Source organism: Podarcis bocagei, assembly GCF_964188305.1.
Source record: "Podarcis bocagei genome assembly, chromosome: 12".
Classification (NCBI taxonomy): Eukaryota; Metazoa; Chordata; class Lepidosauria; order Squamata; family Lacertidae; genus Podarcis; species Podarcis bocagei.
In genome coordinates, this window is record NC_138137.1 from 1,750,879 (window position 1) to 1,773,584 (window position 22,706).

General features: G+C 44.5%; 1 protein-coding gene across 1 annotated transcript in view; it reads right to left on the bottom strand.

Annotated features, from left to right (window-relative positions):
- The window catches only part of CNTNAP2 (contactin associated protein 2), a 1,111,520-nt gene that overhangs the window by 373,918 nt on the left and 714,896 nt on the right, over positions 1-22,706 (bottom strand). Inside the window, exon 11 of the mRNA XM_081165093.1 lies at positions 1,997-2,103. Coding sequence (XP_081021219.1) covers positions 1,997-2,103 — 107 coding nt within the window. The remainder of the gene's footprint in view (positions 1-1,996; positions 2,104-22,706) is intronic.

The window sequence follows — 22,706 nt, forward strand, 5'->3', positions numbered from 1 at the left end:
GAAAGCTCCTTCTGGCTTAAAGGCTCAGAGAAAAAAGAAAAATGTCATAAGATTTCTTTTACCAAAGTGCTGTTATGAAGCTGAAACATTTCAGGTAAGTCTGACTTTGGAAAGGGATTTTGTTTCCCAAACAGCAGGAAATTGTTTTTAGACTCATTGTAAAAATGAAATAAAATCCTCTATATGACTGACTGACTGACTGACTGACTGACTGACATTAGTCTGAAATTCTGGAAGAATTAGGAGAGTAAACATTGCAATGGCTACTTATCCCTTGATGAGCCAGACTTTTACCATTCCAGAGGCTTTATTGCAGCAGCAGGAGGCGAGAAAACAGGACACTGGCCTCTAAATTCCTTTTCTAACATTGCAAGCAGAACAACCATTTCAATTTTCTTATATTTTATCCATTGAAGATAGGTGAAAATGTCTTAAGTGAAATATGCAGAGCTACTGGGAGTGCCTTCCCCTTTCAGAGTCCATGATGCTCTTCCTGTGGTCTTTCCTCACCAGCATTTAAACAGTGTCGTTATTGGAATGCTTCTGGAATGGATTTCTGGAATGCTAAATCACACTTAGTTCATACCAGGCAATGTGCCCAGCAGTTATCATAGATGGGTACAAAATATACCATTTGAAAGGTTTTGCTCCTAGGGAGAAGGATTTGCAAAATTTAAAATGTGCTGAAATTCCATTTCTGCACTTGCCCCTGCCCATCCCCCACTTGCTCCCCTCCCCCTCGAACCTCCTCCTCCTCCTCCTCCTCCGCTGCCAGTGCCTCAGGTGTACTTCCAAAAACCAGCTTCTGGAAGTGCTGCAACCAGAGGAGGAGGAAGAGTGCTGATGCATGGAGGCGGGGGATGGGAACAAGGTAGGTTTTGCTTCTGTTTTCTGCCCCCCCCCCATGTGAGTCAGCTGGGAGGGACAGCCAAACGAACGCCAGTCTTTAGGTCCTGTGCTGTGGCACGGTCAGAGGATGGGAGCCACAATGGGACACCCGGGACTGGGATCAGAGGCCAGGCGAATGGGGCGGCTGTGCAGGATGCACTTAAGGAGAGAGGCCTGCAGGGCAACCCTACGCCTGCCAACCTAAAACCAACTCCCACTGAGCTCAATGAGACTTGATTGGGTGGTAAGGTCAACTGAATTTAATATAATTATTTCTGATTGGACACATTTAGGACTGTGTCAACTCTTACTTTCTTACAATTTTTTTTAAAAAAATCAGTTTAAATTGACAAAGACCCACTAAACTAAATAGACTTAAGAATGTTTAGTTTTGCTCTGGATTGTGGCCAAAAGTGTGGATCATTCTTTCCTTTTTCTTTTGAGAAAACTGTAAGATCACTTTAGACGCAATAACACTGGAAACATTTTTGCAAATGTGAAGCAGTTTTAAGTTTCACTGATTTCAGAGGGAGATATTTTTAGTGCTTTTAACTTAATAGTGGTTTCAACAATGACTAGACCGTGCCAGTAATTCCATGAAAATGTCAACCTACAGACTCATTTTTCATTTTTATATGGTTATCATATTCTATATCATTTTAAAGGAATTTTTTGGAAGTTTCATTATCTGGCAACAGTTTCCCAAAAATACATTTGATATATAAGTAAAACAATCAGAAGTGTGACATGCAAGATGATTCAGAATTTCTCTATACCCTCTCACTAAAGTTTCATTAAAAACATTTCCAAGAAAATAGAGAATACGTTAATAACCCTTTATTGTATAGATAATTTTGCATTCTCATTTGGTGAAATGACAAGAAATTTTGCATTAGGAACAAAATCAGACGAGCTTAGTATAATAAAAGTTATTCTGGTTAAGCATGTTTCAAATACACATACTCCCCTCAGGAATAAAAGAAAAATATGCATGTTTTAACTTTCTTCTCTGAGATACTTAGCATTAAGAAAATGAGGAAAGATATTAACTGAGACATTATGCACATTTTACCACTTGAAGTCAGCTGAGACTCCAGGCATCACTTACAGTTATGGCACGTGGCTCCACTGTATCGGGTTGCATCACAGTTGCAAGAGAAGCTGTCCCACGTCTGGGTGCACTTGCCTCCGTGCTCACAGTGATTGGGCACACACCTGGGGGGCGAGAGAGAGGACGAGGCAAAGAAGCACATCAGGGTGAAGGAGTGGCTCCATTTCGGGACAGCCCAACGGCACAGCATGGCCATGAAGCCTCATTATATTTAGGTGGATTAATATAATACATGATGGAAGGCTGCAGGTGCACAAGGCATGATCCATTCAGAAACAGGGAAGGGAAAGCGACGGCAATGGGCTACAATTTCTTATCTCCATTACATTTTTACAGGTCACATCCATAACTAATAGTATATATCAGCTATTTTATAAATATAGATAACACATAACATAACACGAGGTCATCAACAATAACTCACACATCAAAAAGTATAGAACCAAAGTGAGCAACTTTCACATAAATCATAGAGATCCAAAATCAAGATAAAAAATAATAATAACAGCAACAACTACCCCAACAGCAACCCCTAAACAATACAGTTGTACCTCAGGTTAAGAACTTAATTCGTTCTGGAGGTCCGTTCTTAACCTGAAACACCACTTTAGCTAATGGGGCCTCCTGCTGCTGCCGCACCGCTGGAGCACAATTTCTGTTCTCATCCTGAAGCAAAGTTCTTAACCAGAGGTACTATTTCTGGGTTATGTAACTGTACATAACTGAACTGAAGTGTATGTAACCTGAGGTACCACTGTACTAGAGCCCAAGAGCAGTCTCCACTTTTGTAGCTCAGTAACTTTTGTAACTGGAGTCAGTCTGGGCCCCGCCCTCCCAGACCTGGTAGAAAAAGGCCTGGAATGCAGGGAGCAGGTCTTCCAGGACTCACAGCCAAGATGGCCATAAATTTAAACCCTGCCCTTCATCACATGGTCAACAGTACTGAAAGCTGCTGAGAGGACAAAGAGATTTAACACCCCAATCTATCTCCTTGCATGCCTCATCTATAAGCCCAGCTCCAAGTTTTGAGTAGCCCTGGGCAACCTGCCTTCAGTAGTCTCCTTCCATTTTGCATGCCAAACCTTCACCAGTCACCAGCTGTTGGACAGGCTGCCAGGCCATGCAGAACAGTGCTCTGGGTCTGTGTAATGAAGAATACAAGAAGAGTCCTGTTGGATTAGTCCAAAGGCCTACCTGATCTGGCATTCCATTCTCATGGTGGCCAAATGGATGTCTCTGGGCATGACAGGAGCTCAATGTTCCACTTGTGATACCTGGGTTTTCAGAGCACCTGGTCTTCAGAGCCATAATGATACTGGAGGTCAAAAAGTGGGGACCTGTGGTCCTCCAGATGTTGTTGGACTTCCCTGGGAGTGGATTCTCTCCTCTACTTTTCCTTCTCAAGCTGGTGGCAGCAAAGGGAGGTTTGGGACGTTATTTCAGTCTACTCCCCAGCCTTCATCTGCACTGCTTCTGTGCTGCACTCCCACGGGTGATGGTGCTGAGGACCAAAGTCTCTGGACTGGACTTCTACATCTAGTATTGAGAACTAAGTGCCTCGGGATTTCCGGAAGAATAAAGCACACTCCCCAGGGATATTATTAAAGTTTGCAATTATCTATTCAATAACTTTTGTGCATGAGCCCACATGCACCTGCCCATTCAATATGGATGTGAAGAATCTTGTTTTATATTCTGAGCTGTGCGTTATAAACTGGGAAAATGTGTTTTCTTTAATGTTAGCCCCTTGCTTTGCTTGATGACACGTTCTATGATTAATGTGATATTATTCAAACCAAAAGCCATCTGGTTGGTCATTGTATGCACCAGTATTCATGAATATTCCCCCCTTACTCCTAATGAAACTCTTACTGACTGTTCTGAAGCCCATAAGCAGATCAGTTCACCAGACAGCCATTTACTGGGTGAATATCTGCATTCTCTTGGGACAACTTCTCATTGCTTCTTGCAACTGTTGCTGCTGACCCATCATAAGGCTCTCTTGCTTCAAGTTGTTTTTGGTGTGGAAGGGCTTTCCCACACTTCTGCTTGCTGGTGCCTAGACTGCAGGAGTCTGAGTGGTTTTCCGCTTGACCTGCACTTTCTAGGCATAGGTTCTGAACATTTTGCCCCTTGCTCCACTCCTTTCCCAGAGAAAACCCACTCTTTAGTTCTAAATCGGAGCAAACATCAATCTGGAGAAACCCCGAATTCCTGTCTGAACACTATAGAGCAGTTTTCCCCAGGAGAAAGCAATGGTATAAGAGAAGGGTGGATAAACCCTAAGGTATCTCTAGCAGAGATCAGCCATGTCTGGTTCTGGGAACTACAATTCCCAGGAGGCAATACAGTAAGGTGCATATACATTGCAATATTGCTCATGCCCCAGCATTAGGAGTTGGGGTTGAAGCCTCAGAAATAGTCAAGCTTTTTTCCTGAATGCTCACTGAGAAAGCTAAAAAATACAGAACTATGCCTGAATTGAGTTTGCCCATCACTAAAAACAGGGCTTTTTCAGCTGGAACTCCCTGGAACTCAGTTCCAGCCTGTCTCAGATGGGCTCCATTGCCATTAGAAGAGAGGCATTCATGGTGAATTCTGGCACCTCATTTTCTAGATAAATAGCACTAAAAATATCATTAAAAACTTACAGCAACTTCTAACCATTATAACTTTGTATACCTCCCTTCTGTAAAAGGTAAAGGTAAAGGTACCCCTGCCCGAACGGGCCAGTCTTGACAGACTCTGGGGTTTGTGCGCCCATCTCACTCTATAGGCCGTGGGCCAGCGCTGTCCGGAGACACTTCCGGGTCACGTGGCCAGCGTGACAAAGCTGCATCTGGCGAGCCAGCGCAGCACACGGAACGCCGTTTACCTTCCCGCTGGTAAGCGGTACCTATTTATCTACTTGCACCCAGGGGTGCTTTCGAACTGCTAGGTTGGCAGGCGCTGGGACCGAGCAGCGGGAGCGCACCCCACCGTGGGGATTCGAACTGCCGACCTTTCGATCGGCAAGCCCTAGGCGCTGAGGCTTTTACCCACAGCGCCACCCGCGTCCCATTCTGTACATCCTACACCTCCCTTCTGTACATCCTAGCAAATACCTCTTGTCAGCATGTTGAGGTAATGCACAAGAAAAGGAAGAACAGACATGAATACAAAATGGAAAAATTACAGGAGGACATATATTTATGTCTTGAGATCAACAAAATGAGATTTCAAACATTCAAGTTTGACTGGTCCCCTTTCTATCAAAGATTCTTTTTAAAACAGGAATTACCATAATACTTTTTTGCTTTGGAAACTATTACTTTTCTCTTGTTGCAGTGTGCTTTGAAACCTCATTTCAAAGAACCAATTTGTTGCCCCTTTATTAAATTTCACTGTATCCTGGCTCCGTACAGTTGCTATATTTCCTGATCCATTTTCCTTTCGTGTTGAGTTTCTTTTTCACCCAACACAATTTGGGAACCACACTCGTGAGGTTATATTGAGAAAAGATTAGGAGACCTCCCACCAATCAAGGAAATGATGAGATGGAAGGCAATAAAAATTAAACCTATACTTATCTGAATGCGTCTGGTGTCCCCACAATAGCCTACAAGAGACTGCTGAATCAGAGCCAAATAAATGCTAGCTTTCCCCTTCAACATATGGCTTGTATATATTTGACTAACAGCTGATGAAATGCCTTGGAGGAAGGAGAGGGCTCTCTGGAAGGCTGCCATTTCGCATGCATTTCTCAGTAACTACCGTATTTTTCGCACCATAGGACGCACTTTTCCCGTCTTAAAAACTAAGGGGAAAAGTCTGTGCGTCCTATAGAGCGAATGCAGGGAGGAGGCAGGCAGGAAAAGCCCTCAAGAGCCCCACACAAGCTTCGCGCGGCTCTTGCGGGCTTTTCCCCAAGAGGGAGAAGGGACTGACGCCGCCAGTCAGTCCCTTCTCCCTCCTCTAGAAAAGCCTTGCACAACCTCTCCAGCCGGGGGGAGGCTTCGCAAGGCTAAAGAGGAAGCCAGGGCAGCGAGCGCATCCATCCATCCCGTTCGCTGCCCTGGCTTCCTCTTTAGACTTGCGCGCCTCTCCAGCGGGGGTGGTGGGGGTGGGAGGCTTCGCAAGGCTAAAGAGGAGCCAGGGCAGCGAGCGCGATCCATCCCGTTCGCTGCCTGGCTTCCCCTTTAGACTTGCGCGCCTCTCCGGGGGTGGGGGTGGGGAGGAAGCCAGGCAGCGAACGGGATGGATCGCGCTCGCTGCCTGGCTTCCCCTTTAGACTTGCGCGCCTCTCCGGGGGTGGGGGGGGGGGTGGGAGGCTTCGCATGTCTAAAGGGGAAGCCAGGGCAGCGAGCGCGATCCATCCCGTTCGCTGCCTGGCTTCCCCTTTAGACTTGCGCGCCTCTCCGGGGGTGGGGGGTGGGTGGGAGGAAGCCAGGCAGCGAACGGGATGGATCGCGCTCGCTGCCTGGCTTCCCCTTTAGACTTGCGCGCCTCTCCGGGGGTGGGGGGGGGTGGGAGGCTTCGCATGTCTAAAGGGGAAGCCAGGGCAGCGAGCGCGATCCATCCCGTTCGCTGCCTGGCTTCCCCTTTAGACTTGCGCGCCTCTCCGGGGGTGGGGGGTGGGTGGGAGGAAGCCAGGCAGCGAACGGGATGGATCGCGCTCGCTGCCTGGCTTCCCCTTTAGACTTGCGCGCCTCTCCGGGGGTGGGGGGGGGTGGGAGGCTTCGCATGTCTAAAGGGGAAGCCAGGGCAGCGAGCGCGATCCATCCCGTTCGCTGCCTGGCTTCCCCTTTAGACTTGCGCGCCTCTCCGGGGGTGGGGGGGGGGTGGGAGGAAGCCAGGCAGCGAACGGGATGGATCGCGCTCGCTGCCTGGCTTCCCCTTTAGACTTGCGCGCCTCTCCGGGGGTGGGGGGTGGTGGGAGGAAGCCAGGGCAGCGAGCGCGATCCATCCCGTTCACTGCCCTGGCTTCCTCTTTAGCCTTGCGTGCCTCTCCAGCCGCAAGAGATCTACCAGAGGTAGATCTTAACCCTTGCCTCACCTGGGAGCTTCTCTGGGCAAGAATTCCCTCAGCTTAAGTGAGGTGGGGGAAGTGTGGCAAGTAGGGGGGTACCTACCTAGACACTGAAGCCACATGTCTCTCAGATGAAAATTGGGAGTGGGCATTGTGTGAAGTGCTCTGATGGTGTTTCCTGCTTGGCAGGGGGTTGGACTCGATGGCCCTTGTGGTCTATTCCAATTCTATGATTCTATGATTCTAAGTGGCTGTGGATCTCCTGCTGCAGAACTGTAGGACTGTATAGAGTTGGGAGGGCCACCTGAGGGTCATCTAGCCCAGCCCCCTCACAATGTAGGAATCACAGCTAAAGAACGCCAGGCAGATGGTCCCCCAACCGCTGCTTAAAAGCCTCCAGTGGTGGAGACCCCAAACACCTTCCGAGGTCATAGAATTGCAAGGTTGGAAGGGAACCCCAGGAGTCATCTAGTCCAGCCCCGGTGGACAGCGGGCGCAATCCATCCCGTTGCACAAGACTAAAGATGCTGTGCAAGGCTAAAGAGGAAGCCAGGGCAGTGGGTGCCTGCCCTGGACTGCCTTGTCTTCTTCTTTAGCCGCGCTGGAGAGGTTTAGCTCCTGGCTGGAGAGGTTGCGCGGCTATGGATCCCGTGCGCTGTCTTGGCTTCTTTGCTCTTTGGGGCTGGTGGGGGAACCCGGGCTTCCCCCGCAGCCCCAAGAAGCTCTGGGAGAAGCAGACAGGCTGCGCACAGCCTGTCCGTTGCTCTTTGTGGCTGGGGGGAGGGATAATATTTTTTTCCTTGATTTCCCCCTCTAAAAACTAGGTGCGTCCTGTGGTCCGGTGCGTCCAATAGAGCGAAAAATACGGTATTTGCCATGGAAGAGTTGCTTGACTATCCTCCAATAAAACCGTTGATTAAAATATTATTCCAGAAATTAGTTGGCAACTCCCATTTTTCTTTGAGATACAGTGGTACCTCGGGTTACAGAGGCTTCAGGTTACAAACACTCAGGTTACAGACTCTGCTACCTCAGAAATAGAACCTCGGGTTAAGAACTTTGCTTCAGGATGAGAACAGAAATTGTGCTCTGGCGACACGGTAGCAGCGGGAGGCCCCATTAGCTAAAGTGGTGTTTCAGGTTAAGAACAGTTTCAGGTTAAGAACAGACCTTCAGAACAAATTAAGTTCTTAACCCGAGTTACCACTGTACTATGGAGTAGAAAACGGATGCATTGCCAGATAACAAATAAAGCTCTTTGCCCCTGTTGTCAGAAAATATATTTCCACAAAGTAGATATTGCCACTAAAAGCTCTCTTATCTGGACAATCTGTGACCCCCCCAGGCCACTTGAAGGTTGCCCGCTGTGTATGGCAGCCAACAAAGGAGGTTATCAAGCACCATCAGGCTGCAATTGTCTTGTTGCACACAACAACACTAAGCCAAACCATAGCCGAGTGTGAAGAAGCAAATGGGCAGCCTCCCAGAAAGGTGACAGGAGATCACATCCGGTTTGATCCTCCCTGGTTGTTTTGCTGTTGCAGCTTAGCATATTGCCAAACCAGGCATGGGGGTAAGATCTCTCTAGACAGATCATGAGCTGAAACCAAGAGTTGTCTTGTGCCACAATCCCTTCAGGAACCTCCTCCTTTGTGCTCAGCTACAACTTGGTGCAGCGTCTTGAGAATGATGGCCGTCAGGAGAGTGGGCTTGTTCAACTTCTGGGTGTCAGGAGCCTCCAGGGTTCTAGAAGCAGGAACCTCCTGCTCCTGTCCTCTCTGACAGTTGCCGACATCTCAGGCCTGATGGGGGCTTTCAAGTTGCTCAGACCCACTGTAAGTGCTGCAGTAGCTCAGTGATGCAAACCGAGTGCTGCGTTAGCTTCTATAAAGGCCACATGCATTTTCCTGTGGTTTTCCATTATTGAGACTTGACCCAAATCTGTTTCCAAATTTGATTCACATACAAACACTGTGTGTTTGTGTTTCAACAACGCTCAGGAGTTCATTGGCACACATGTCCTCCTCCTCCTAGTGGAGCTTGGCGGGAGGAGGGAAAAAGGAGCAGAAGATGAGAAGCCCACACATCCCTACATTATATCAGAGCAGGCTGCATCTTCAAGTGTCCTCAAAGCAGTGCCACCAGGTGGGTCTCCAGACCCCACTGCCCCTCCTTTTGACCTCACTAGGGATGGCAGAAGCAGTGTTACCTGGGGGGGGGCACAATCTGCAAGAGGCAACTGTGAGGCAGCTGCCATGCAATGTTTTCCTCAAGGCTTCTGCAGAGTTCTTCTGCATTGGGCACATGCTGGGAATTACTGGACGTTTTAAAAGGCAGATAGGTGGCTTGCAGTCATCCATCGCAAGGTGAAGTTAGGACAAGGAGATATGGGTTGGTGGTGGGTCCATCACCATCAGGTGTCAGTACTAGGGTTGATGGTGATATTCCCTATTTTCAAACTTTATACTGAAATATTGCGCAGTAAAGTCCTATCACACCTTACTGAAGCAGTCATTGCTTTAGTGAATGATCTGATCTTTTTTCCTCCCCCGCTTTCCTTTTTACCCCCCCCCCAATTCTGTTAGTGTTTGATGACTGCATGCTTTGCCTTGAAATGTAGTATTTTTTATGTTAAATCTGATCTGAAGAGCTGCTGAAATCTCTCCACCTTTCCTTCTCCACGGGGTGCTGATTAGCCAATCCATTTTGTCTTCCTTGTCTGCCTTTGCCTTGTGTGTCTCCTATTTTATTGCTGTAGTGCATGCTGGAGGGGGGGGAGGGGGAGTTGCTTGAGAGTTGCTCAAAGCTCTTCATCAAGCTGGGTGCTAAAGACGCAAAGGTGGGTTGGGGGAAAGGGAAGCTGCTGATGCATGCATCTGGGGCAGGCAGAAAGAGCAGAGATAGAGCTTTCAGATTCCTAGTGTTCCCCCACCTTCCCTTCACTAGTTGTCTGGTTCCCCGTCTCCTTCCGCCTTCCTTCAACTGACACAAACCTCCCCCTTCCTCTCTTCAATGCCTTCCCCTCTCCCTACCTTTCTCGCAAAGGGAGGCTGCACTCCTGTCCTCGCCCTGCCCACCTGAACTCAGTCAGACTTCGGAGCTGACCTGGTTAGGATTGAAGAGTGAGCTGGCACACACAACTCTTTCTTTCCCTTCAGTTCCTGTGCTTCCCCCTCAGACTGACAGGGCTGGAACTAAGTCCTATTGAACTGAATGGGACTTACTTCAGAACAGACATGGTCAAGAGGAGTGAGAGTAGCTCAGTCGGTAGAGCACGAGACTCTTAATCTCAGGGTTGTGGGTTTGAGCCCCACGTTGGGCAAAATATACCTGCATTGCAGGGAGTTGGACTAGATGACCCTGGTGGTCCCTTCCAACTCTACAGTTCTATGATTCTAGGATTGCAGATGTACAGGTGAGTCTGATAGGGATGGGATATGGGGATGGGAGGAAAATTATTTATTACTAAAGCTGTTCATTGCTGTTCAAGCACAATAAAGTTTGGACAGGTTTGATTCTTGTGTGAGAGTAAGTTAAAAAATGAGAGAGATGCCTTGCACCCTAAACCAAGCTGGGACTCTGTCAACTTTCCTCCTCTGCCATCCTCTCCCATGCATGTTTAGCCTCTCCTCTGGCAGGCCAGCCCCACCATCTACCGACGCTTTTCAGGAAATGGGGTGGCCACCTTCTAGCTCCTGCTGGCTGCTCTTGTATCTCTGTGCCACCTCCTGCCTCCACTGAATGGGGGCCACGGAAGAATTAGCAGTCACCCCTTGAGGATGAGAAAGCCACAAAGACAGTCAAGCCGGGAAAGGTGATGTTCAACTAAGATTTCTGCAGAGAAGACCCACTGAAATTATTAAACATGACTAACATTTCAGTGGGTCTATTCTGCGTAAAACCTAGTTGAATAGCAATGGAAAACTGAAACTTAATTAAGAAGGAAAACTAATTCTCAAGCAGCACAAAACAACAACAGAACTAAAAATCAAGTTCTGTCCTCCTGTAAAGCCAACTTTTTTGTATTGCTGGGGTTTACAGAGATTCACAAAAGGTTGTCTGGGACTGTCAGCATTTATTTGTGTCTCACGTGCAACACCTTCTTTGTGACTATGGCTGGAACAAGGTCAGTGGCTTTATTATCGATATTATGGTTGCCAAGACCCAGATAAGGGCTGAGAAATGCCACTGCAGAAGCATCACATCCTGTATTCAACCTTAATGGCATTGATCACAAGCCCTAATATTTTTCACATTTTATTGTCTTTCCATCTTGTAACAGAACCTCATACAAATTGCAGCACAATGAGGACCTAGCTCCACCAATAAGGTTTAAAATAAACAATTTTCCAACAAACTGGTTGTAGGGCTGCAATTCAGTTACAGTTCTCCATTTATACATGAAATGCTTTTCTCACCTCCAGTTATTTTCAGTTGCTGAAACTAGATATGTAGAGTAAGCTATAAACAACTCATTTTCTGCCGAACATTTTCTAACTAATTGCCTTGAAGCATCACACTGCTGAAGTGTGTGTGTGTGTGTGTGTGTGTGTGTGTGTGTGTGTGTGTGTGAGAGAGAGAGAGAGAGAGAGAGAGAGAAATGTACGTACACCCCCCCCCCACTTCTGAGTCTTGAGACTGGAGTAATTAATCCTCAAACACTAAAAATGAAACACTTATCAATAAATTAATACAGTGCTAATTAAATCAGAGAAACCAGACACTTGATAAGACCAGGTGACATTGTAAGACCCATTCAGAAGTGGACAGGGGTCCACATGATATTGCATATATTTCAGGTGTGGAAATAAAATGTGAAATTCGGTAAACCCATGACCACCTGTTAATTATGTGCCTCCACAGCTGGAGGCAGCAAGGCTTCTGAATACCAGCTGCTGAAAACTGGAAAACTGCGGTAGTTTTTAGGGTTTCTGTGCAGATAACAATGAATACAGCTTGCTAATTTATTTTATGTTTGGTAAGCAAGGGGCATTCTTTCACTTTACATTTATTCCATCCACAATTTCAGCATCACAGTAAAATCTGTAAAAAATTGTACCATTGAAAATTGCAACTATATCTATATTTATACCTACATAGAGACACACACACACATACTAATAGTTTTATCAGCACAATTTTGCTTTTCCCATCACTGAGTTTCTACAGCACGACAGTGCAATCATAGAAAATTAATTTGTTTTCTTTATTTATGTACACAAGCATATGTTAAAAGTATGCTATGCATAACAAAGAGCACCTGTAAGAACTTCTTTTTTGCACTGCAGGCGCTTCCCAAACAAAACACAAGGAAATTTGAGATATATTTTATCTATTGAGTCTGTATCCAAAGGTGAATCTATAGTAATTTAGAACCATAATTTATTTCTTATATCCTGCCCATCTGACTGGGTTCTGGGGTCATGGGCTATTTCTCATTTATTTTATTTTATTAGATTTATACACTGCCCTTCATCAAAAGATCTCAGGGCACTTCACAAGATAAAAATACAAGATAAAAGGACAGATAAATAGCTAAGACAGAAACAACAAAACAATACCCTCTCCCACAAATACATTTAAAAGGCTCTAGAATATTATACTTGCCAATGAGGTTAATCCAAGGTACTATTATTGCTAATTGAAACTTTCCCCATCAGTGCCAAATAACAATTCCTAAAATTCCTTTCTAAAATTTAGAAGATAACAAAATTATATTTGTTAAAAGCAGCTTTACATTTAATAAACTTCTAAAAAATGTTTATGTTGAACCTCCAGCCTCATGAAGATGGGTCACATTTAAATGTGATGCTAATCCATTATTTGTAGTGTCAAGGACATAACTTAGAAATTCGAGCTCCAAACCAAAATAATGTCTAAGCAAGAGCTGTGAAATTATATTGCAATTTTCCCAGTTACAGAGGCAAATTATTCTCAGCAATATATATATAATATGTAATGATGCTAAACAGGTTTTCCCTGAATGATGAGGGACTGGGACAAAAATACTACAAATTTCAATGAAAAAGCAAGGGTGGGTTACAAAATAATGACAGTTCTTGCAAACATGAGAATGCATTATTCTCAGATGAATGCAAACTACAGTTTAAGTCAGGAAGCTCTGCTGATAAAATGGATTACTGAAATTCCAAGGTAAAGAAGAGGAGAAAAGCCATCAAATCATGAAAGAAAAAATTGAGCTATTGCTAGTTTTGAATTGAAAGTCTGTGGTATATGAAAAAATGAGATTTAAGCATGCACGAGATGTACAGAAAATGTTACAGCATGTATGACAATATAAAACAAAAGGTAAGTTACTGTAATGTAAAACCGAGAACTTCTTGGAAGAAAAATGCTCTTATTTAGGACCGGGATTGTATTAAGGACTTGATTCAACTGTAGTTTGTGCAACAGTGACTGTTAGTGGGTTTGCAAATCCATCATTATGGTCATCAGAGAAATCAACCAATACTCTGTTTCTCGTTGATGATCCCTGTTGTGGAAGGTCGCATCGGGGCTGCCTGACCTTTCAGGAGAGCAGCAGTAAATACGGAATTTGCTCCCCTAAGAAGAAAATGTATCGATTTATTCGGTTCTGATTTGATAAGCCTAGCCATAACAAATCTGGCACCTAGATATAATTGCAAGCTATTTTTACCCCCTCCTCCGCTATACCAAGACTCTTCTTTATTTTTGTATGCTAACTCATCTTTTTTACTGAGACACTGCCCCTTACAGGGATCTCTGACACATGAAAACGACATTAACAATCACTTCTGTTAATGGAGGTTAAGTAGCCGTTCCCTAGAATAAAATACCAAGATACAAACTATGGCCTAGTATGGATACACCGTAAATGAGGCACTTACCCTCTAACATTTTGTGATTGAAAATTGGGACATGTGTCTTTTGGTGCTGCACTGCCGCACGAGTCAGCTGACCCCCAAAGCTGTGCAAGTCAGCTGGTCACCTCTCCGGCTGGGCTCTGTCTGCTCCTTGTGCCCCCACTGCCTTCCTTCTCACCCTCTTCCTCCTCTTCTCCTCTTGTGCTCAGTTTAGCCAGGCACCCAACAGCTGAAAGGGAGCTCATGGCGCCAACACCCGCTGAGAAACCGCCAGGCCTTACTCTTTCCCCTCAGCTGGGACAGCGGCAGCTGGCAGCACCCAGGTCGGTTCTTACGGTGGAACCACCAACTGCAACCTGCCAGGTAGTTTCTTGCGCTGCGTGTGCAGATGCACTGTGCCTGCCTGTTGCCCACCATGAGGAGGTGGGAGGGAACTGGAGTGAAAAGCCATGGCCATTCCTAAGGGAGTTGGTGGCTGAGGCAGTGGAGGCATTGTGCTGCGTTCTGAGGCAGAGGGGGCAGCGTGGTTGCTGTTCTTGGGCAAGAACCAAGCGGTTAAGGAGGGAAAAGACAACTGTGCTTGAGAACCAACTCAAATGTATATCTATATTGCTTTGGTGCAATACTGGGATCATCTGCCGCCCAGCCCAGCAGCTCAACTGCCTCCTGTCCGATGGGTGGCCAGGGTTGCATCTCATTATGACCCATCCAGTCAGTAGGGCAAAATAAAAGGTCAACCGGAGACTGGCTGCGATTGTGTGATATTTATGTCTGACAATTAAAATAGCATGACTAGACATGCATAAATGAGTATTTAACCACATGTCTTTAATTATCTTAATAATTAGGCACTAAGATGGAAACATCTGCAATGCAGCACTCGTATAAGCAGACATCATTCAGTAAACGTGTCAAATAATGTTAGCTGTGGTTAACCATTCATGTGAATTTTTCTCTTTTCTATTAGAACTGCATTTCTAAATAAACCATGAGTGGTTGATTTTGCTTAGCAAATCAGCCACGGCTGAGTAGTCCCATTAGTATTTATGGTGCAACTCTGGTGCAAGTGATTGAGCACTGTGGCTATAAATAATTGTATTCCTTTACTCAGGGCTGGATTAACCATTACAGTGGTGCCTCGCAAGACGAAATTAATCCGTTCCGCGAGTCTCTTCGTCTAGCGGTTTTTTCGTCTTGCGAAGCAACCCTATTAGCGGCTTAGCGCTATTAAAGGCTTAGCGGTTTAGCGGCTAAAAGGCTATTAGCGGCTTAGCGGCTTAGAAAAAAGGGGGGGAAAGCGAAAAAAAATCAGAACACTCGCAAGACGTATTCGTCTTGCGAAGCAAGCTCATAGGGAAATTCGTCTTGCAAAGCAGCTCAAAAACGGAAAACCTTTTCGTCTAGCGGGTTTTCCGTCTTGCGAGGCATTCGTCTTGTGGGGCACCACTGTATACAAAATAATAAATAAAAAAGCACTGTGTGTGTATACACACACACACTAATAATAGAGACTAATGAAATGCATTAATCTTGGGAATACCATAAAATTAGAATCTGGTAACTGGTGAACAGCCACTGGGACCACCAAGGCTCAGTGATCGTTCATATCTTGGTCATGTTGGTTGTCCCGTTTGGTTGTTGTTGTTTTTTATAATAATATTTATTGCATTTACAACAATTTGAACACTTACAAAAGAAAAAACAAAGGAAAAACAATACATTATAATACAAAAACACTACATAAAAATTAACAAAACAAAACAAAAACAATTTTAAAACACATCAAAAGAAAGAAGAAGAAGAAAAGAAAAAGAAAAAAGAAAAACTTATCTTATCTTTCTTTCCCATATTTCTACGGCCTCCTCACACCTCCCTTTTTGTATTCCACTTCTATTAATTATTTCAGCAATTCCTTACCATCTTCCCCTGTTTTCTATCCTATAATTATCTTAACACCTTTTAACCTTATTTTCCTTTAATACTCTATTAATCTATTTATACTTAATTCCTTATAACATTTCTACTGAAGTCATATAATTTCATTCCAACATTCTTCTAACATTCATTAATTTTACAATATTTCTATAAATAGTCTTTAAACTTTTCCCAGTCTTCTTCCACCGACTCTTCTCCCTGGTCTCGGATCTTGCCAGTCTTTTCTGCCAATTCCATCTAGTCCATCAACTTCATCTGCCATTATCCAACACTTCAGTGCTTCCAAGAGACAACCATTCTCTCAGCCAGCAAAAAGCAGATGGTTCACAACAAAGTTTAGGTGACTGGCAGGGCAGGTCCACCTCCTTCTTTAGAATCCGTCAATATCTTAAATTTTACTCGAGGCTTCCTGCCCTGCCAAACAAATCCAGGAACATCCCTCTGCCAACTCCTGAAACAATCCCCCCCATCCAAAACTTGCACTTTTTGACACAAAAGCAACATCCCCGGCAACACAGCAACCCTCATCCCCACCACAACAGCTCGGCCCAACCATAACAACTTCAGATTTGTCCATATTTCCCAATCCCCCTTCTCTTCAATCCAACGTCCTTCACAGTTACCCTTAAGTAAATTCACATTTTTGGCGGTCCTACTGACCCGCAAAAATCTCTCTTTCTCAGCCGATGTTGATCCTGTCTCCTCCTGAAGCTCTGTCAAACTTTCCTTTCCCAGTTCTGGTGGGGTTCTGATCCTCAAATTCATCTGTTTTTCTTTAAGCTCCATCATAACAAATGTCAGCTTATATTCGTCAAGTTGCTTTTGAATGTATGGGGCTCTCTCACACTCCAATTGTGTTGTTTTACATTCAGCAGCAAAGGTTTTCTACCTGACTTCATCCGCAGTTTGCCGTATTAAAGCAGATTCCTGTGTCAATTTCTGGGTGGTTTCTGTGTTGGTGTTCACCTTTTGTCCCAGATTATTTAAACTTTCTACAATTAAATCAATTTTATTATTTGCAGCGTCCGCTTTCACATTCATCACTTTTGTTTTCTTGTGAAGCTGTTCCAGCGAGTCATTTATTTTCAATAATGCAACCACTAAGGCCTCTTCTGTTGACATTTCATCTGTTCTTTCCTTTCCATTTGCCATAACACTTAAGACATTCAAGGTCAATCCCAGAGTCACATAGTTTTTATCTTGCAGCTGGAAACTCCCCTAGCCCAGCTCTTATAAAGTAACCAATTTCAGAAACTTCCACTAGGGGAAACAGTTTCTATTTATAATAATCAAGAATGTCACCTTTAAGCACAACTTGTACAATCCAAAATTAGTTTCAGTTTTCAGTTACTTTATTACTCCTTTTTAGAAGCAGCCGGAAACAGTAGAAACAATATCTCTCTCTTATTTTGCTAGCTGTCAAGGAACATTCTAAGTGCTGTCAACGGACATTCCAAAACGTCAGTCCTACTAGCAGCCCATTTCCAGAGTCAGAGCGGCAGTATTTTAACTCTCTTTACTCTCTCCTGCAGGCATACTCAGTCCACAACTCCCCCCCCCTCTTCTCCTGCCTCCAAGGGGGATTTTATACTCTTTGCCAATGGAAATTTAATCTTTTACAAAAGGCTTTCCAAGACTTCAGCTTACAGACTCCTTGCCTCAGTGTATTTACAAATAGGGAAGGCGGACTTCCTGTTTTGAACCTCCCCGTTTCGATGCCCAATTAAACGTTTAAAATCCGATTCTCCCGTATCAGCTCTACTCACGGGTAATTACTTTGGAGTCCAATTGTCCACAGGAAAAAGTCAGTGCTCTCCGGCAACAGCTATGCGGCTTCGCTCCGTGGAAGAAGCAGACGATTCGAAGCACCGCGCCACTCATCCCACGTTGCTCCGGGTCCCCGAAATCGGGTTCCCCCGCGAGTAGGGGAGGTGCAAAAGGTGCCCGCCGAATCCCACGTTCACAGGCTTCTCCCGCCTGTGATTTTTACGGGTCTCCGCCTTCGCCACAGCGGTACAGACCCAAATTCCCACGGGGCAAGTTCCTCCCGATCAGAGGAACTCCGCCATTGCCAGAGGCACCAACCCGGAAGTCTGTCCCGTTTGGTTGTTCACTGAGAGTGAGTGCTGCAGCACTCAGTACAATGTTGCCAGATGTGTGTGTGGGGGGGGGGTTTCCTCCAAATCTGGAGGTTTTTAAAGGCCTTGAGAATTTTGGAGAAAACTTTTCTTTGGGTGGTTTTGGGGGAGCAAAATATTAAGCGCATAGATTTTGGAGGCAAATCCAAGAGAACTATGCAACAAGGCAGGCTGGATGCCTTATCTCTACTAAGTATAGAAGCCGATGTGTTACATAAGATCTGATCAAAGGATCTGATCAAACACTTTGCAACTAGAAAAGGTAAGTGAAAACTTTTCAAATATAAACTGGAAGTATGCAAGAATAAACATTATTTCCCATATTACTGTAGGTTGTGTTTCATTTTGAATTTTTATGTTATGGTTTATTATTGTTTATATTTTGAATTAGATATAGGGACACCAAAGTATTTCAAGTGCTTAGTAAAGAGGAGGCTACATGCATAATGCGTGAGATTGCAGAGGTTGCTAGAGCACATCTGAATTTTAAATAGCAGTGGACAAAGCCCTTTTTTCGAGGAGGGGAAATGATTAAATTCAGATACTTCATCAGCTACATTACAAATGTCATCCACAGGTTATCAACATACATTTAAACACAAGGCAAAGGATATTGCTGGCACCTAACAGCATTAAACAGCACTGAGTTCATTACAAAGACAGATGTTGGGCTAAGGACACATTTAATTAGGTTAGCAAGCTGCATTACTGAGCAAGTTATTATTTCTTTTCCTTTTAACAAATGGCCCCAGAGGGTTGTTAACCATCCATTCTTTTGTGTTCTGTTATTAACAGGGGCTACATTCATTTGCAATGCCTTGATACATAGAAACTAAGGTGATAGAATTGGGGCTTTTGAAATAAGAACTGTGATGTCCGTTGTCAAAAATCTGCCTTGTTACACACAGTCATTTCAGACATTTAGAGCCATTTGAAGCAGGGTGGGTGGTGGGTGGGAAGAGGACACTCTCCTGTGATATGTTTTCAAAGAAACATGCAAATGAGGAGTTATCACAAGTTGTCTAAAGGGGCTTGCAAGTGGGACGCTTCATTTTGAGTGCCAGTATTCTGTTCACATGATTTGAGTAAAGTTGATCTCAATATTAGTAAAGTTGATCTCAATATTAGGAGCCCCATTGGATCAGACTAAAGGCCTATCTAGTCCAACAGCGGCTAACCAGGGAAGGGCCCACAAGCTGGAAGTAAGCCCATTCATGTTCTCCAACTTATTCTCTTTGAAGGGAACGTTGCTATGAAAGGCAGGTCAAGGAAGCCAATTATTTCATCAAGTTGTGCAGTTCTTTTTGGTATTCACAGTGGGATCTGAGGATAGGGGCCTGCAAAACTGGTACACTCCCATGTAGCTTTGGTTTATTCATGATGGTGATGATGAGAATGATAACTGCTACCCACTGCTTTTGTTCCTTCAATTCTAAGTCACACTGTTTCTGTGTCTACCGCACTTCAGGTTCTGCAGTGCCACACTAAGTCAGGCAGTGACAACTCACAAGGTGTTCAATGCACCAGCAAGTCTAAGAGAGGGCCATCCAGTGGGGGATTCTGCAACAGAATCCTGGGAGGGAAGAAGCAACACCAAATCTGCCACTAACACTCTCCTACCCCCTCCCCCCCCCCCGATTCCACTGTTATTGGGCCTGCTCTTGTTGGATAAGTCTAGTTAATGCATGGAGGGGTTAATGCCATAGACTAAGCTGTCCTGCTAGGCTTAGCCAGGTCACTTCCCCTCACCTTGGGAAGAAAGTAATCAAGTCCATTTGTTCTCCTCCAGTCTACCTGAGAAGCTCCCTGTCTGAAGAGGTTTTGAGTTTTACTGCCTGTGCAACCTATTCTGAAGCACATGAATCTGAGCTTTGGAAACTTTGCAAGAAAGCAATTTTTTAACTTGCTGAACAAGTGTGCTTTTTCTGCGCTAGGGGAAGAGGAGAACTTTGCAAGGAATTTAGAAGCGCATATTTTAAAGGTCTAACCGCCTAAATTTCCACACTTTACTTTGCTGCATACAGTGGTACCTCGCAAGACGAATGCCTCGCAAGACAGAAAACCCGCAAGACGAAAGGGTTTTCTGTTTTGTTTTTTTTTTATAATTTTTTTTATTGCATTTTTTCCAGATAGAGATAAACAGTCAAATATACAAAGAAGCAAAGACATCAAGAGAAGAAAAGAAAAAAATAGATCATTTCAGAGCTTATTTCAGTCTTCTATCGAGCTTCCCCACATCTCCCACACAGTGCATTCTTAACAATAAAATTATCAGCAAATTATTACCTTGTTTCATGTGTTTCTTTTGTACTTTCCAATCATTGCATTTTGAGTTTAAATTACTTATTATCCATTTACTTTGAAAACAAAAATAATATCATTTTAAACATTTAAACATTTAATCCTTTCATTGGTATTACCTAGCTTCGTAGATCATACACTCTCTTACTGGAGCTAACCTTTCCAAATCCTGCGAATTTTTATAATTCATATAACTTATAAAACTTTTGCAGATAGTCCTTAAATTTTTTCCATTCCTCCTCGATTGTTTCTTCTCCCAAATCTCGGATTCTGGCAGTCATCTCGGCCAATTCCATATAGTCCATCAGTTGCATTTGCCACTCTTCCAGTGTGGGCAAATCTTGAGTCTTCCAATATTTGGCGATAAGAATTCTTGCTGCTGTAGTTGCATACATAAAAAACGTTCTGTCCTTCTTTAACACCTTTTGGCCGACAATGCCCAAGAGGAAGGCCTCCGGTTTCTTAGGAAAGGTGTATTTAAACACCTTTTTTAACTCATTGTAAATCATTTCCCAGAAGGCCTTCACTTTTGGACAAGTCCACCAAAGGTGAAAGAATGTCCCTTCAGCCTCATAGAATCATAGAATCATAGAATCATAGAGTTGGAAGAGACCACAAGGGCCATCGAGTCCAACCCCCTGCCAAGCAGGAAACACCATCAGAGCACTCCTGACATATGGTTGTCAAGCCTCTGCTTAAAGACCTCCAAAGTAGGAGAATCCACCACACTCCTTGGCAGCAAATTCCACTGTCGAACAGCTCTTACTGTCAGGAAGTTCTTCCTAATGTTTAGGTGGAATCTTCTTTCTTGTAGTTTGGATCCATTGCTCCGTGTCCGCTTCTCTGGAGCAGCAGAAAACAACCTTTCTCCCTCCTCTATGTGACATCCTTTTATATATTTGAACATGGCTATCATATCACCCCTTAACCTCCTCTTCTCCAGGCTAAACATGCCCAGCTCCCTTAGCCGTTCCTCATAAGGCATCGTTTCCAGGCCTTTGACCATTTTGGTTGCCCTCCTCTGGACACGTTCCAGTTTGTCAGTGTCCTTCTTGAATTGTGGTGCCCAGAACTGGACACAGTACTCCAGGTGTGGTCTGACCAGAGCAGAATACAGTGGCACTATTACTTCCCTTGATCTAGATGCTATACTCCTATTGATGCAGCCCAGAATTGCATTGGCTTTTTTAGCTGCCGCGTCACACTGTTGGCTCATGTCAAGTTTGTGGTCAACCAAGATTCCTAGATCCTTTTCACATGTACTGCTCTCAAGCCAGGTGTCACCCATCTTGTATTTGTGCCTCTCATTTTTTTGCCCAAGTGCAATACTTTACATTTCTCCCTGTTAAAATTCATCTTGTTTGTTTTTGCCCAGTTCTCTAATCTGTCAAGGTCGTTTTGAAGTGTGATCCTGTCCTCTGGGGTGTTAGCCACCCCTCCCAGTTTGGTATCATCTGCAAATTTGATCAGGATGCCCTTGAGTCCATCATCCAAGTCGTTGATAAAGATGTTAAATAAGACCGGGCCCAAGACAGAACCCTGTGGCACCCCACTAGTCACTCTTCTCCAGGATGAAGAGGAACCATTGATGAGCACCCTTTGGGTTCGGTCATTCAGCCAGTTACAAATCCACTGAGTGGTAGCAGAGTCAAGACCGCATTTTACCAGCTTCTTTACAAGAATATCATGGGGCACCTTGTCAAATGCCTTACTGAAATCAAGGTAGGCTATATCCACTGAGTTCCCTTCATCTACCAGGCTTGTAATTCTGTCAAAAAACGAGATCAGGTTAGTCTGACATGACTTATTTTTCAGAAATCCATGCTGACTATTGGTGATCACAGCATTCCTTTCTAGGTGCTCACAGACTGTTTGCTTAATGATCTGCTCCAGAATCTTCCCTGGTATTGATGTCAGACTGACTGGGCGGTAATTATTTGGGTCCTCTCTTTTCCCCTTTTTGAAAATAGGGACAACATTTGCCCTCCTCCAGTCTGCCGGGACTTCGCCTGTTCTCCAGGATTTCTCGAAGATGACTGCCAGTGGTTCTGAGATCACATCTGCCAGTTCTTTTAATACTCTTGGATGCAGTTCATCTGGCCCTGGAGACTTGAATACATCTAAACTAGCCAAATATTCTTGTACTGTCTCCTTAGTTATTCTGGGCTGTGTTTCCTTTGCTGAATCATTTGCTCCAAATTCTTCAGGTCGGGCATTGTTTTCTTTATCGGAGAAGACTGAGGCAAAGAAGGCATTGAGGAGTTCAGCCCTTTCTGTGTCCCCTGTTTGCATTTCACCATCTTCTCCTCTGAGTGACCCCACTGTTTCTTTGTTCTTCCTTTTGCTACGAACATACCCATAAAAGCCTTTTTTGTTGCTTTTAACCTCTCTAGCAAGCCTGAGTTCATTCTGTGCTTTAGCTTTTCTGACTTTGTGTCTACACGTGCTGGCTATTTGTTTGAATTCCTCTTTGGTGGTTT